The sequence below is a fragment of the Typha angustifolia genome, chromosome 11 (genome assembly GCF_048772165.1).
Source record: "Typha angustifolia cultivar Huaian chromosome 11, ASM4877216v1, whole genome shotgun sequence".
Classification (NCBI taxonomy): domain Eukaryota; kingdom Viridiplantae; phylum Streptophyta; class Magnoliopsida; order Poales; family Typhaceae; genus Typha; species Typha angustifolia.
This window is the reverse complement of record NC_133249.1, coordinates 4,515,769-4,527,471: the sequence shown is the minus strand read 5'-3', so window position 1 is coordinate 4,527,471 and position 11,703 is coordinate 4,515,769. Positions and strand designations below refer to the sequence as shown.

Sequence of the window (11,703 nt, the reverse complement as noted above, 5' to 3'; positions counted from 1 at the left end):
TGGTCGAGAGAGAGAACCTATCAAAGGTACGCAGAGTGAGAGGTTTAATTCCTCCCTGCCTCCAATGAAACACCGAAATACCTTCAAAATAATAATATTTGGTCAAAGCAAACCGAACCAAATATAAATTAACTTTAGCTAATAGAAAGATGATTCAAGGCCAAAACGGTTGGAGATCACAACTTAAAACGTCCTTGGATTTATACATATTAAATGCGTAGTAAAAATCACCATCCAAAGGAACATGAGCGTGTGTGTATCTTATTAAATGTAAGAGAAATGAGAATCTCCACGGTGACATAGAAACCTGCCTGAATTAACTACAAGTACAATGTAACACAAATTGCCTGAATGCGTTAGCCGTAACAGGAGGATGAAGAATTTTGATCAGAATATGTGACACTTGAGTAGAATAAGCAAGATGAGGACCTTCGTCACATAGCATATTTCTCTGTCCAGCTTCGAGCTGTGGCTTCATACTTGGCTCTGTCGGTTTTATACATGTGGGCAATCTCAGGAACAAGAGGGTCATCCGGATTGGGATCCGTCAACAAAGAGCAGATTGAGAGCAAAACCTATTGAAAATTATGAATTTCTCCTATTAGTATCATCTAATCAAGAATTAAAAACGCAGTCATTTCTAAAACTGGCTTGATTGCCAACACTGAGCAATGGGAGATCATAGCAGAACAGACTGACCATTCGGATGGATGTAAGCAACAAAAGCATCTATTATGTAAAAATCACACCTTGTAATTTAGGAACATATCTTTGCTGGGATCAATCCCCTTGTTAATGCTTCAGATAGCATTACTTATATGAATGAACTTTTCTCAATAACTTAGTTATTATTCTTGTCCTTCTGCAAGAAAGTACTAATGACTTCTCATCTGGAAAGGTGAATTAGGTTGAAAGAAGAGCAAAAGGTCTATGTTTTGACTTCACTAAATGACATTAGAATGCTACAAGAGAAGACTGTTTTGATGGTAATAAAAACAAAATTTGTCTTTCTAGGACGAATATATGTAGTTTCCACAATTATAAATGCTAAACATCCAAATGACCACCGTATGGGAATAAAAAATCAAGACTCGAGAAATTATCATTCTTTTCAGAAGCATTACCGGGACAGAGAAATAGCATATTAGTCATTGCAACCTATGATTCTTCTAAATGCATCATAAAAGGACCACAATATTTTAAACTGATGTTATACCTTGGAGATTGTTAGGGCAGGACTCCACTGCTCTTTGAGAATATCTAAGCAGATGCTACCGTTGCTGTTGATGTTTGGATGAAAGACCTTAGTCTTGAAAGCAACCTATGGAAAAGAATTCATGCATTGAGTATCTACTTAGAAAAAAACTAAAAAATTAATAGAACTTGCTGTAGCTGGATGACAATTAGACAGATCAAAATTATTCAAAATTAAGACCCTGTGTGACATCAGTTTATATGCAGGTGGAATATATGGTGACAAAGCAGCATTTGTCAAACAAAACAGACAAGCCTCAATCCGGACTAAAGTAGACAAAAAGGTGAAAAATATTTACCAAATAATCAGATAAATCTACATTTTTCAGGAGTGCCTTCTTAGACAATATTCTACCTCCATCAAGGTACAGACAACTCTTCTTCATTACAAGTTCCTGTGTATAAGGCTTAAAGGAGGCTCCATTTCCAGCTAGAGAGAAGATAGATAGTTTCTCTGCCATTATGGGTAAAAAAAAGGTTAAAACAAAGGCCCCAATATGTTGTTGATCTTGATCGATTGCCTGCACATGCCTGCCAACATATTGGCATGATATCCTGCAGCATTCAGCGCCTTAACAGCTAAGAAGTGTTGACCACAACCTCTCTTCCAGACATCTCTCCCTACCTGGCACTCCAGAAATCACCTCCAAGGCCCCTCCTCACAATCCCCTTTAGGATACACAGCACTCACAATGTGTCTCTCCTGTGTTGCACTCGGTTCAAATAAATCCAAAAACTACTAAATCAACAGTCCAAGTAACCTCTTACTTTATACAAGCAGGCCCCAGTATATCTGGCCTGCTACCATTTAAAAATTTATTGAATACAACTAAGAAGTGCATTATGAGAACAAAAGATTATTGCAATTTGCATTATTTAAAGTCCTGCAGGAAACCTGCATGAATCGACCTAATAAGTCAGAAGCCAAATCTCTCAACTGAGATTTACCCAACCCATAATGTAATTAGTAGGTTGCCCATTCTAATACAACTATGGTTAGACACTGATTACAATACAAAAGGTTTACCAAAAAGAAAAGAACTCAATAAAATAACCTGAATTAAAATTGCAAGATGATACTAACTTGGGCTGATAGTAAGCCGCTTCAAACTTTCAATGATTATAATCAGTATTCCAGGTCTTTTCCTGCCTACATTAATTGGCTTCATGTAATGTGCATTGATTCTGAGCACTTTCAAGGCTTGTTTTGAAACAATTAGCATGTCAAAGGAGCACACTGCATAACCAAACCCCTCAAATGAAAGATTGGATTACTGCATGGATACTACATTCCTTGGGGTACACTGACAACTTTAGAGATATGCTAGTGTCTCTCTTCAGAGATCAACTTACAACTAATGCACTATCTCTGATAAAATATGAGCTCGTAAGCAAATCAACCTAAAGTAAATGCTCATCGATCAGATATCAGCATGCTAGATGATAGAATATGTTCTAGAGTGTCTTAGCAATTATTTAATTGCTTCAGATTGAGTTGCAAATGAACAAAACACCTGAAGAGTCATATTTAATTGAAAGTACAACCCAAGTAAAAGTTGTTCATCAAGTGGATGAGCACAAGAGAACAAACCAAAATACCAAAATCGTAATACATAGTGTTAGATCATGGTACCTTTGGTGGTTTGAATGGATAATCTGGAGGGAAATGAATATCTATTAAGTACAGACCACCAGCATAAGGACTATCACTGGGTCCAATAATTGTTGCTTGCCAATGAAACATGTCTTCATCCGCAGGACCTGAGGAAAGCAAAGAAGAAATTACCAAAGTGGTGCACAAAACATCTGTACATGCACCCACATATGCTGCCACAGATGCCAATGCATCCCCTTGACCATTGTGAATAAACTGAATCCACAAAGGACCGAGCTTACTAGAGTTGAATAATGCAGATACTGAGTGAACCATACTAACATACATTATAGGTAGAAATAAGTAGATTACACACAAAATGCCGATGACTAGCTACCTAATCGCAGTTATAAATTTCTGAATGTAGGTATTTATGATCTTATTTTGACAACTCACTATTCAGTAATAAGAATACAAGTTCCCTCTTTAAGTTAATTGAGACTTTGGCATGGTCTACACTTTGTTATGATTTCTACTTTTCTACATAATCTTTAGCAAGTCTTCAAAAGTTCACAACCTATCCTTTTCTTTTTTATTCTTAATGTGCTTCCTTTTCTTACTATTTACATCTTCCTATGTTAAACATACCCAAAAAAGTCTTAACTGTATCAGACTTGGATAAAAAATACATTTGGATGACACTTACCTACTTATAACAGCAATACCTTGGCCACCTGCATTCCAATATCATGATCCAATTTTTTGGAACATTGCAGAAAAAGAACTTCTACTATCAATTTGTGTATGGGTTGGTTTTCTAATTTTCTGCGTACATAACAATTCTAACATAGTGATCACAGAAAGGCCATGCATGAAATACCTAGACAAAGCTGATCAATAACAACATTCTGGCCCAAGCCTCACATAATTGTCCAGCATAAATTTAAGCTTGTAGTACATTGTTTTTGAACTTCATTGTTAACTTTCATAGGTCGCTCACAAAATGCTCTGGCCCATCCTACCGGAGTTGAATGATTTTGAATGTTGATCATAGAGACAAAGTGAAGAAAAATTGCTCCAAGTCAATTGGATTGGCCTCTTCCTTATCCATACTCGTAGTCATAGGTTCTTCATCCACTTCTTCAGAATGAGAACCACAATTCAGACCATGCCCAAAACACATTTTTAATCCGAAGTTCCTAACTCAGAATAACTCCTAAAAGCCTTTGCAACGCCAGGAGCTGTTAGCATTTGTTCAAATTTATAATTAACATAATCAGCTAACATTAGTATTTGCACTAGAAAGTATATTTTGTATGGCTCTAAAACTAGATTTCAAAATCTATAAGAACCAACATGTGAAATTGAATTCCCACAAGTGTTATAAAGTATAAATAATGACTACATTTCACCCACCAAACAAGGTCACAGAAATCATTAGATAAATAATCTTGCCAACAAGTAGCTGCAATACAAATTTCACTTAACTTGCTCTCAAGCATGCCCTGTATTAAGTATTAACACAACTGAACTACTAGGAGATAGAACTAGAACTAGACCTCCAATACAAGCTTCAGTATTATGTTCTCTTGAACTACCCAGAAAAAGAACAGGAAAAAGAACTAGTAGTGGTGCACAATGAGTTACATATTGCTTTGCAGAAAAAAGAAGAAATTAATAAGGGTATCTATAGAATAAAGCAATCTATTCTGGCAGTGCGAACACACCTGCACTGCAGGATGTAGGGGGATCCTTCTGCAAATCCTTCAGTTCTTTTAAAATTCGCTTTGATGCCATGATAAGCTATTGCATATAAAAAAAGAGGATTTCATATTGTTAAACAATTACGAATATGTTTTTAAAGATAATATCTAGGAACAGATTCCAAAGTAAATGCAAATGAACTAATATCTGAGATAATAAACAAGTTAAGCAAGTAAAAGCCATACATATAATTAACTTGTACAAATTTTTTTTATAAAAGAATAACATGTTCTGCTTTTTTATTTTTCTAAAACATAACTTTTCAGAACTTCAATACATCAGCAACTAGAAAATGACTCACACGCTAAATATGCTGAAAATGATATCTCCATAAACCTAATACCTAGGGGTGAAATTTGGGTCAAATGAGATCCGATGAAATGTGGATCGATATTTTCCTATCGTTCTCAATATCTAGTCTTCAGCAGATATGGATAGGGGTTGAAGAATGTTATCTGATCCAAATCCATTTATCCATATAATTTAAATATAATGTAAATATTGAAATAAGAGTATAACAAGACCTGATTTTGTATTTTATGTGAATCCGAAAAACACTTTCTATATATATGTACCAATTATGCAATAGATTTGAGTTATATCGCGGAATTCAATACAGCAAGCAATCAGTATCAAAATTATAGTGGATATGGTTATGGTTTACCACTATCCGATCCGTATTAACCCCTAGTACAACCACATGCTATCACTTTCTGTAATCAAATGCAACAACGGAAGAACTTATTAAATATTTAAATCACATGCATACTCATGCCAAACCCTAGATTAACAGTACGCATCAAAATATTAACTCCAAATTCAGATGCGAAACAAAACACGTACATCCGTGAAGCAACCGCAATCGCCGAATCGATTGGAAGAAACGAAACCCGAAGTTATTCGCGATCGGAGGAGATACTAGAACCACAGGACACGACTCGGCAACTACGAAGTGATTGGAATTTTGACCTCGGAATAGCCGATGGAATACAAGTAGATGAAGAAGAGAAGAGTAGGAGGAGCCGATGGCCTTCTGGTATCGGATTCGGATCTATTCTAGAAATTTCCGGCCCGTTAGCCTACTAAATCCAAATCCGAAATACTAGAGGATTTAAAACAGGAGTATATTTTGAAGAGAGACGGCCGGGAAAGTTTTCCGGTTCGTGAGAGTGATGGGAAATCCCAAGCTGAAGTGGACGCCGGAAGAGGCGGCGGCACTGAAGGCCGGAGTTAAAAAACACGGCGCCGGAAAGTGGAAGACGATCCAAACGGACGCCGAGTTCAGCCGCTATCTCGCCAACCGCTCAAACATTGATCTCAAGGTCTCGTCTTTAGCTTCTTCTTCTTCTTTCTCTTTATCTTTTTCCTCTTCCCGTTATTCTGGTTCTTTTCTATTGCTATGTTGATTAAGATCGAGTCTTCGAACACTAAAAAAGATGAATTTGGTCATGGAAATTGCAAGATGGTCGAATCTAATGGATGGGTCCTTTTCCCAAATGTAGTTTGATGAGTTAAATTGCAATGCAATGCTGAAGTACTCTTCTAATCCAGTTTACCGATGGTTTAATTCTCAGATATGATTATGTTTTAGTTACAATAGTCAACATTTGAAGTTTTGATGACCACTGCAGCGCGGAGTGTGGAAGAATTTCTCCTACTGAGAAACTGGTGGATTGCGCCGTATGAGAGGATTAGTCAGCTAATCCAGCATATACATATATCGAGCAATAGCTCTTTGTTTAACCTGTGAATTAGTCTACAGGTTCATAATCTGTTAAAAAAAAATAAAATGATTTCATAGTTTTGATTGCGCCAATTTTTGTTTTTTTTTTCTTCAAATATCAGGTGATATTTGAGAGCTGCAAAATTTAAGTGTGAATAATGTCAAACATATAGAAGAGAAGTCTAGCATTGAATGGAACATCATTGTTAGATATCATACATTATCTGATTACTTGTTATACGTCTTCATATGTTCTTAAGATAGGAATTAGTGGTCTAAGTGTGTTATTGTCCAATGGAAAAATTGAGTATTAGCAGATGATATTGTTCAATCTTGAATTTATGCTCTTTAGCTTCATCAGAGATTATCTTCCACAAGTTCAGGACAAATGGAGGAACATGAATGCCACTGCTCATGGTCAGGGCTCAAGAGAAAAGACAAGGACACTAAAAGTGAAGGGTCCTTCAGACACCCAAGTATCTACCACTCAAAGTCTTGCCATCTCTGTCACACTTAAGGATGACAAAACAACAACAACAACAACAACAACAACAACAACATCAATGGATCCTGCAAGGAGCTCCACAGATGGCAAAACTTCTTCTCGGTAAAACACACATTCCAATATGCATTTCTAATTTATATGCCTGCATCTGCAATGCCTCTACTGACCTTCGAATCTCCCTCTCTACGATTTGATGGTTATGGATTTTTTTTTCTATCCTCTTATGTCTCTTTCGAGAACTTCTCCTTTCGAATCAAGCCTACTTCTCTAAGAAGAAAAAAAAAAAGACTTCAAGAATCTTATTGTTGTTCTTCGTTTGCACCTAGAAATTCAAATGCCAAAAGAAGGGATCAAGAGAGGTTAGCAAGTTTAGAGGAGGCAGCAAGAAGTGCAACTTATCTAGTAGCCGATGCTGAGGCGAAATCATTTCTAGCGGCCGAAGCAGCTAAGGATTGTGAGGAGGTAGCAGGACTGGCTGAAGAGATGGAGGCACAGTTGCAATTGGCATTGGAGATCTATGAGAGATGTACGTTGTTGTTCTCCGATTGCACTAAGTATTTACTTGTTAATTTATCCATCTTCTTCACATGAGAGCACTTGTGTTCTTCTCTGATGCTTTAGGTGCTAGTGGAGAAATTGTACTAGTGGAGCTGCCTGGCAAGAATGAAGGAAAAGAGATGTAGGAGATGTATTAATTCCTCAAGGATGACCAATGATTGTAGAAGCTATATTAGATTGCACTCTGGAAGTAGATCTCATCTTATTTCTAGTTACTTGGTTTTATTCGTCTTACTAAGGAGAGAAGAGAGTTTTGAAGTGTTGTAATTAATTTGAACTTTTTTATTTTTTATTAATTATTTAAAGTTCTGTAATTATTCTTGTTTTTCTTTTCTTTTATTTTTGGCCTTTTAACACATTTGGATACTCACCAAAACAATTAATGGCTTCTTTTGGTTTTGGAGAAATTATATATCAGTAGCTCTGATTTTTAACCTTATAAAATTAGCATCTTAGGTTGTATTTAGTTGTAGAATAACTTCTAAACTAGTTTAGCCATATATGTTAGACTTGCATAAGAAAGCTTATACAACTTTAGGCTATCGTAACGTTAAGTAGTGTATGGAGTGTGATAATTGCAGTTATGTATTATTTGATTAAAAAAATAATAATTCATAAGTAGTGTTATGCACACTTTTTATCCATGATTTAAAGAAGATATTTTTTTACGTTTGATTGCAATACTAAGATAGAGTCATTTCCCTTGTTCTAACTCTAAGTTGGAATAAGAAAATAAGTATAAGGATGATATTACTAATACTTAAAAAATATTAACCATAATATTAGTTATATTAAATTTGATAATATTAGCTATACGCTATGAATAAGAAATCTTAATTTAATGAATAAAAATTCCTTATTCTTCAACCAGAGACAATGAGAAGTAACTAATTTAAGAAATATTTTGGCAAATAACCAAAATATTTTTTATAGTTAAAATTATAATTAATTAAAAGAATATCTTTTTAAAGATGAAATAATAATTAAATATAAATAGTAAATGAAAGATAAGAGAAGAGACAAACAGGTATTAATAAATATTAATTTATTTTCTTTTATAAAAAAGATCCATGAAGCTTAAAACCTTCAATAGATTAAAAGATCCACGAGCAAATAGAAAAGGTTCGAGATAATTAAATCAAATAAACACCGAGCCTGCTCTAATCTTCTCATGGCACTCTTTTCAACACAGCTTATAAGTTCCCTGAGCTTGCTCATGATAAACTTACAGGGGAGGGGTTCTAGGAATAATCCCATATCCCCAAGGATAACAAAAAAATGCTAGCAAATGCTCAATAGTTGATAATTTTTCTCTTGCAAAAGTATTGTAGGGATTAGCTAGTCTGCAAGCATGAAAAGGATGATCTTCAGTTAGAGCGTTATTATAGCAAAGATCCTGCTGACACCACACTGGGGACTTGTGACTGTATCTAAAGATCAGGCATCCCAATTCCAGCTTTAGCATCATAAGTCTTCTCTAGCACGAGCTCCATTGGTGTATCCTTGGGGCCAACTGCAAATTCAAAGCCAGATCTCTCAGTCATCCAAGTAATCATCGAAAATATATTGTGTAACCGAAAAAATAATGGCTATATATACTGGCAAAAGCTGAAACAAACACAAAATCTGAAAATTCATGCATAAAGAACTTGAATATAACTACATAACTCAGGCATATGAACAGAAAGGAAACTTTAAAACATCTATAAAACCACTGGCTAAACAGCAAATGCCGCACATGATTAGAAGGATTTTTTAGCAATTAAAAAGCATTTACCATACAATTCCAATCACACATTATCAGGCTTAAAAATTGTTATGAATAAGCACAAGTACTTGGTCTTAGTTTTTTTGCTTAAAGATGGTTATCAGGCAGTGCAAGCAGTCTGTTGTTTATAAATTCCAAAGCAAAAAAACTATCCGACCTGATATATTCCAAATTTAAAGGCAACTATTCATACAAGAAGAAGAATCTGTTTATGTCCAATCTTAGCTAATTACAATTCAAAAGTAGAAGGTGAGGAAGCCAAAGAATGCAGGGATGAATTCAGCAGTCATTTTTTAAAAAAGGTCAAGAGGACATCAATTAAAGAGAAGCCCTTGGCGTACCCACCATAACCACCAGCACCGCCACTACCACAAAAACACAAAAGAATGAGTAAAAGTAAGGTATATTTGAAGAGACATACGTATGGTTGGTCTCGGCTTCCTCCTTTCTTTTAATATTTCTGGGCGAGGAATGACAGATCCAGATGTTTGTTGCCCTCTTGAAACTCTGACCTTGGTTCCATCTTCTAGATATTTGTATCCAATCTTACAAGGTTTCCTGTATGGAAACCACTCAACTTGTTAAACAACAACAAAAAGATTAAAAGAAAAGAGAGGAATGGCAAGAGCATGCAGAAAAGAAAAGGATGAAACAGCTAAATACGATTTTTTACATTAAGTACTTTTAATGTATCAAAGGCTTCATACCCGGTAACTGGGTCAAGAACTTGTACATTTGAGACATGAAGAGGAGCTTCAATTGAAAAGATCCCACCTTCATGTCCTTGCCCCTGCTTTATGTGCTTCTTCACCTGCAATTGGAATTGCAATGGCTCAGCTACCAAGATCCAGCATTAGAATGTAAAAGTAAAAGAGATTAGAACCCAAATTAACAGCGGAAATTACTAACCTGTTAACAATCATTTGTAAGATATTTCAAAAGTTCATGAGAAATAATTAAGCAAGTTAGAAGATATCAAGAATCCCAATCAACTCGAGTATTCTCCAAAAACTACCAATGAAGAAAATATATTGACTCCCTTTTCATCAGTATAAAGAAAAAGTGAAAACAGAGAAATCAGAGAAGTTATCAATGGCAGAAATACTAGAAAGAAAGACCTTATTCAAATGAACTTTCTGATTCCTGGAATAAATGCATAAAACTCCACTAGAGTGAGAACACATAAACCAGAAAAGTATAGAGACCAAAATATCGAATTGTCTAACTGAGTGAAGAACCAAAAGAATAATCAAAATAACGAATTCCAAGTACTTTTTCATTGATCTATCAACAAACTAGAAGATAAAATTATCCGGGCATATCTTGGGAACTCCTAAATAAGTAAAAAAAAATAGTGATTCATGGGAAAATGAAGGAACTCAAGACATGAATGACTAAAGCATTTAACAAATTCTCAAACGAGTCCAAAACTTTCAGTTATCTCGACAAAGAAATAACTAATTAGATCACATCAGCAGATCTTAATAAATAAATTACCAGATTCTTGCCCTCAACGATAACTCGGTTCTGGGATCGGATTACCCGCTTGATGATTCCCGTCTCGCCCTTATCTTTCCCTCTTATGATCATTACCTGCAGCCAAAAAATTTCAGGGGATAAAATTTACAAATCGAATTGAAAATTAACCAAACTGAGAGAGAGTTATCGAGAATACGTTGTCTCCTCGAAGGATCTTCCAGTGTTGTATTATCTTCTGCGCAGCTTTCCAACCCATCTCTCTCTCTCTCTCTCTCTCTCTCTCTCTCTCTCTCTCTCTCGTTCGAGCTCTCTCGGGTTTAGGGTTTTGCTCACTCGGTGATATCCTCCTGTTTGGGCGTTCTCACTCCTCAGAAGTCTGCATACCACATGATACTGCGCCGTCTTCTCGGTTTACAGACACATTCATTATCGTGAGTTATTAATATATTATGCTTACCACTAAAATAAATATCATAATTGCATATTATTAATTTTAATAATCATTTGTTAAAATTAGATTACAGGCATTTTCTTCCTTCTTTTCTTTTATTTTTCTTTTATTATTCTCAGTTTACATAAATAATTTTCTAATGCGATAAAATATTTTGCACTCTAATCTTCGAGAACTAAGAATATTTTAATTAATTATTTGTATTTTTTTAAAACTAATTATGTTAAAAAAATTAAATATAATAGCCATTGTGAAAGAATTAAAAAACTTCAAGAGGCGACTATAAGAATATAGTGGTAATTATAATATTTTAAAGGTTTTGAATGAAAAAAATCGAGGATGTGGTAGCATTTGTATGCGTCATGGTTTGCACTACTTCCATTTACAATTTTTATTTTTATTTTTTTGGTTGCAAAGGTGCTATCACTTTATCACCTATTTTGGTTAGATTGTTTAAATGCTTATCAAACTAGGGCCAACATTTTCTTTTATTAATTGGTTATTGTCAGGTAGAGAACTTCACAATCCAACCCACATATCAAATTTAGTGCATTATTTCTCAGGATGCTACCGTGTTATATTAAGTACACCATTTGATCTATAGACC

General features: G+C 35.1%; 3 protein-coding genes across 3 annotated transcripts; 1 reads left to right on the top strand and 2 right to left on the bottom strand.

The window, feature by feature from the left end:
* Positions 1-240: 240 nt before the first annotated feature.
* LOC140769995 (ubiquitin-conjugating enzyme E2-17 kDa-like) lies at positions 241-5,600 on the bottom strand. Its single transcript, XM_073110933.1, has 5 exons — positions 5,456-5,600; positions 4,576-4,651; positions 2,888-3,015; positions 1,217-1,321; positions 241-575 (listed from the first exon to the last, which is right to left on the bottom strand). The coding sequence occupies exons 2-5, from the start codon at positions 4,643-4,645 to the stop codon at positions 435-437; spliced, it is 444 nt and encodes a 147-aa protein (XP_072967034.1). The 5' UTR covers positions 4,646-4,651; positions 5,456-5,600; the 3' UTR covers positions 241-434.
* A 149-nt stretch (positions 5,601-5,749) lies between these two features.
* LOC140769993 (uncharacterized) lies at positions 5,750-7,695 on the top strand. Its single transcript, XM_073110932.1, has 4 exons — positions 5,750-5,934; positions 6,719-6,942; positions 7,167-7,366; positions 7,462-7,695. Exons 1-4 carry the CDS (start codon positions 5,785-5,787, stop codon positions 7,521-7,523), a joined length of 636 nt encoding a protein of 211 aa, XP_072967033.1. The 5' UTR covers positions 5,750-5,784; the 3' UTR covers positions 7,524-7,695.
* A 770-nt stretch (positions 7,696-8,465) lies between these two features.
* Positions 8,466-11,040, bottom strand: LOC140770506 (uncharacterized). The gene is made up of 5 exons (XM_073111724.1): positions 10,842-11,040; positions 10,664-10,759; positions 9,874-9,977; positions 9,588-9,724; positions 8,466-8,911 (listed from the first exon to the last, which is right to left on the bottom strand). Exons 1-5 carry the CDS (start codon positions 10,899-10,901, stop codon positions 8,829-8,831), a joined length of 480 nt encoding a protein of 159 aa, XP_072967825.1. The 5' UTR covers positions 10,902-11,040; the 3' UTR covers positions 8,466-8,828.
* Positions 11,041-11,703: the final 663 nt, after the last annotated feature.

Coding starts and splice junctions, on each gene's coding strand:
- LOC140769993 (XM_073110932.1), top strand. CDS start 5,785: ATGGGAAATCCCAAGCTGAAGTGGACGCCGGAAGAGGCGGCGGCACTG. Junction 5,935..6,718: donor GCTCAAACATTGATCTCAAG/GTCTCGTCTTTA, acceptor CCACAAGTTCAG/GACAAATGGAGGAACATGAA. Junction 7,367..7,461: donor ATTGGAGATCTATGAGAGAT/GTACGTTGTTGT, acceptor CTGATGCTTTAG/GTGCTAGTGGAGAAATTGTA.
- LOC140770506 (XM_073111724.1), bottom strand. CDS start 10,901: ATGGGTTGGAAAGCTGCGCAGAAGATAATACAACACTGGAAGATCCTT. Junction 9,978..10,663: donor TCGTTGAGGGCAAGAATCTG/GTAATTTATTTA, acceptor TTCCAATTGCAG/GTGAAGAAGCACATAAAGCA. Junction 8,912..9,587: donor GAAGCCGAGACCAACCATAC/GTATGTCTCTTC, acceptor TTGAATTTGCAG/TTGGCCCCAAGGATACACCA.
- LOC140769995 (XM_073110933.1), bottom strand. CDS start 4,645: ATGGCATCAAAGCGAATTTTAAAAGAACTGAAGGATTTGCAGAAGGAT. Junction 3,016..4,575: donor CCCTACATCCTGCAGTGCAG/GTGTGTTCGCAC, acceptor TGCTTTCCTCAG/GTCCTGCGGATGAAGACATG. Junction 1,322..2,887: donor ATCCATTCAAACCACCAAAG/GTACCATGATCT, acceptor TCTTTTCCATAG/GTTGCTTTCAAGACTAAGGT.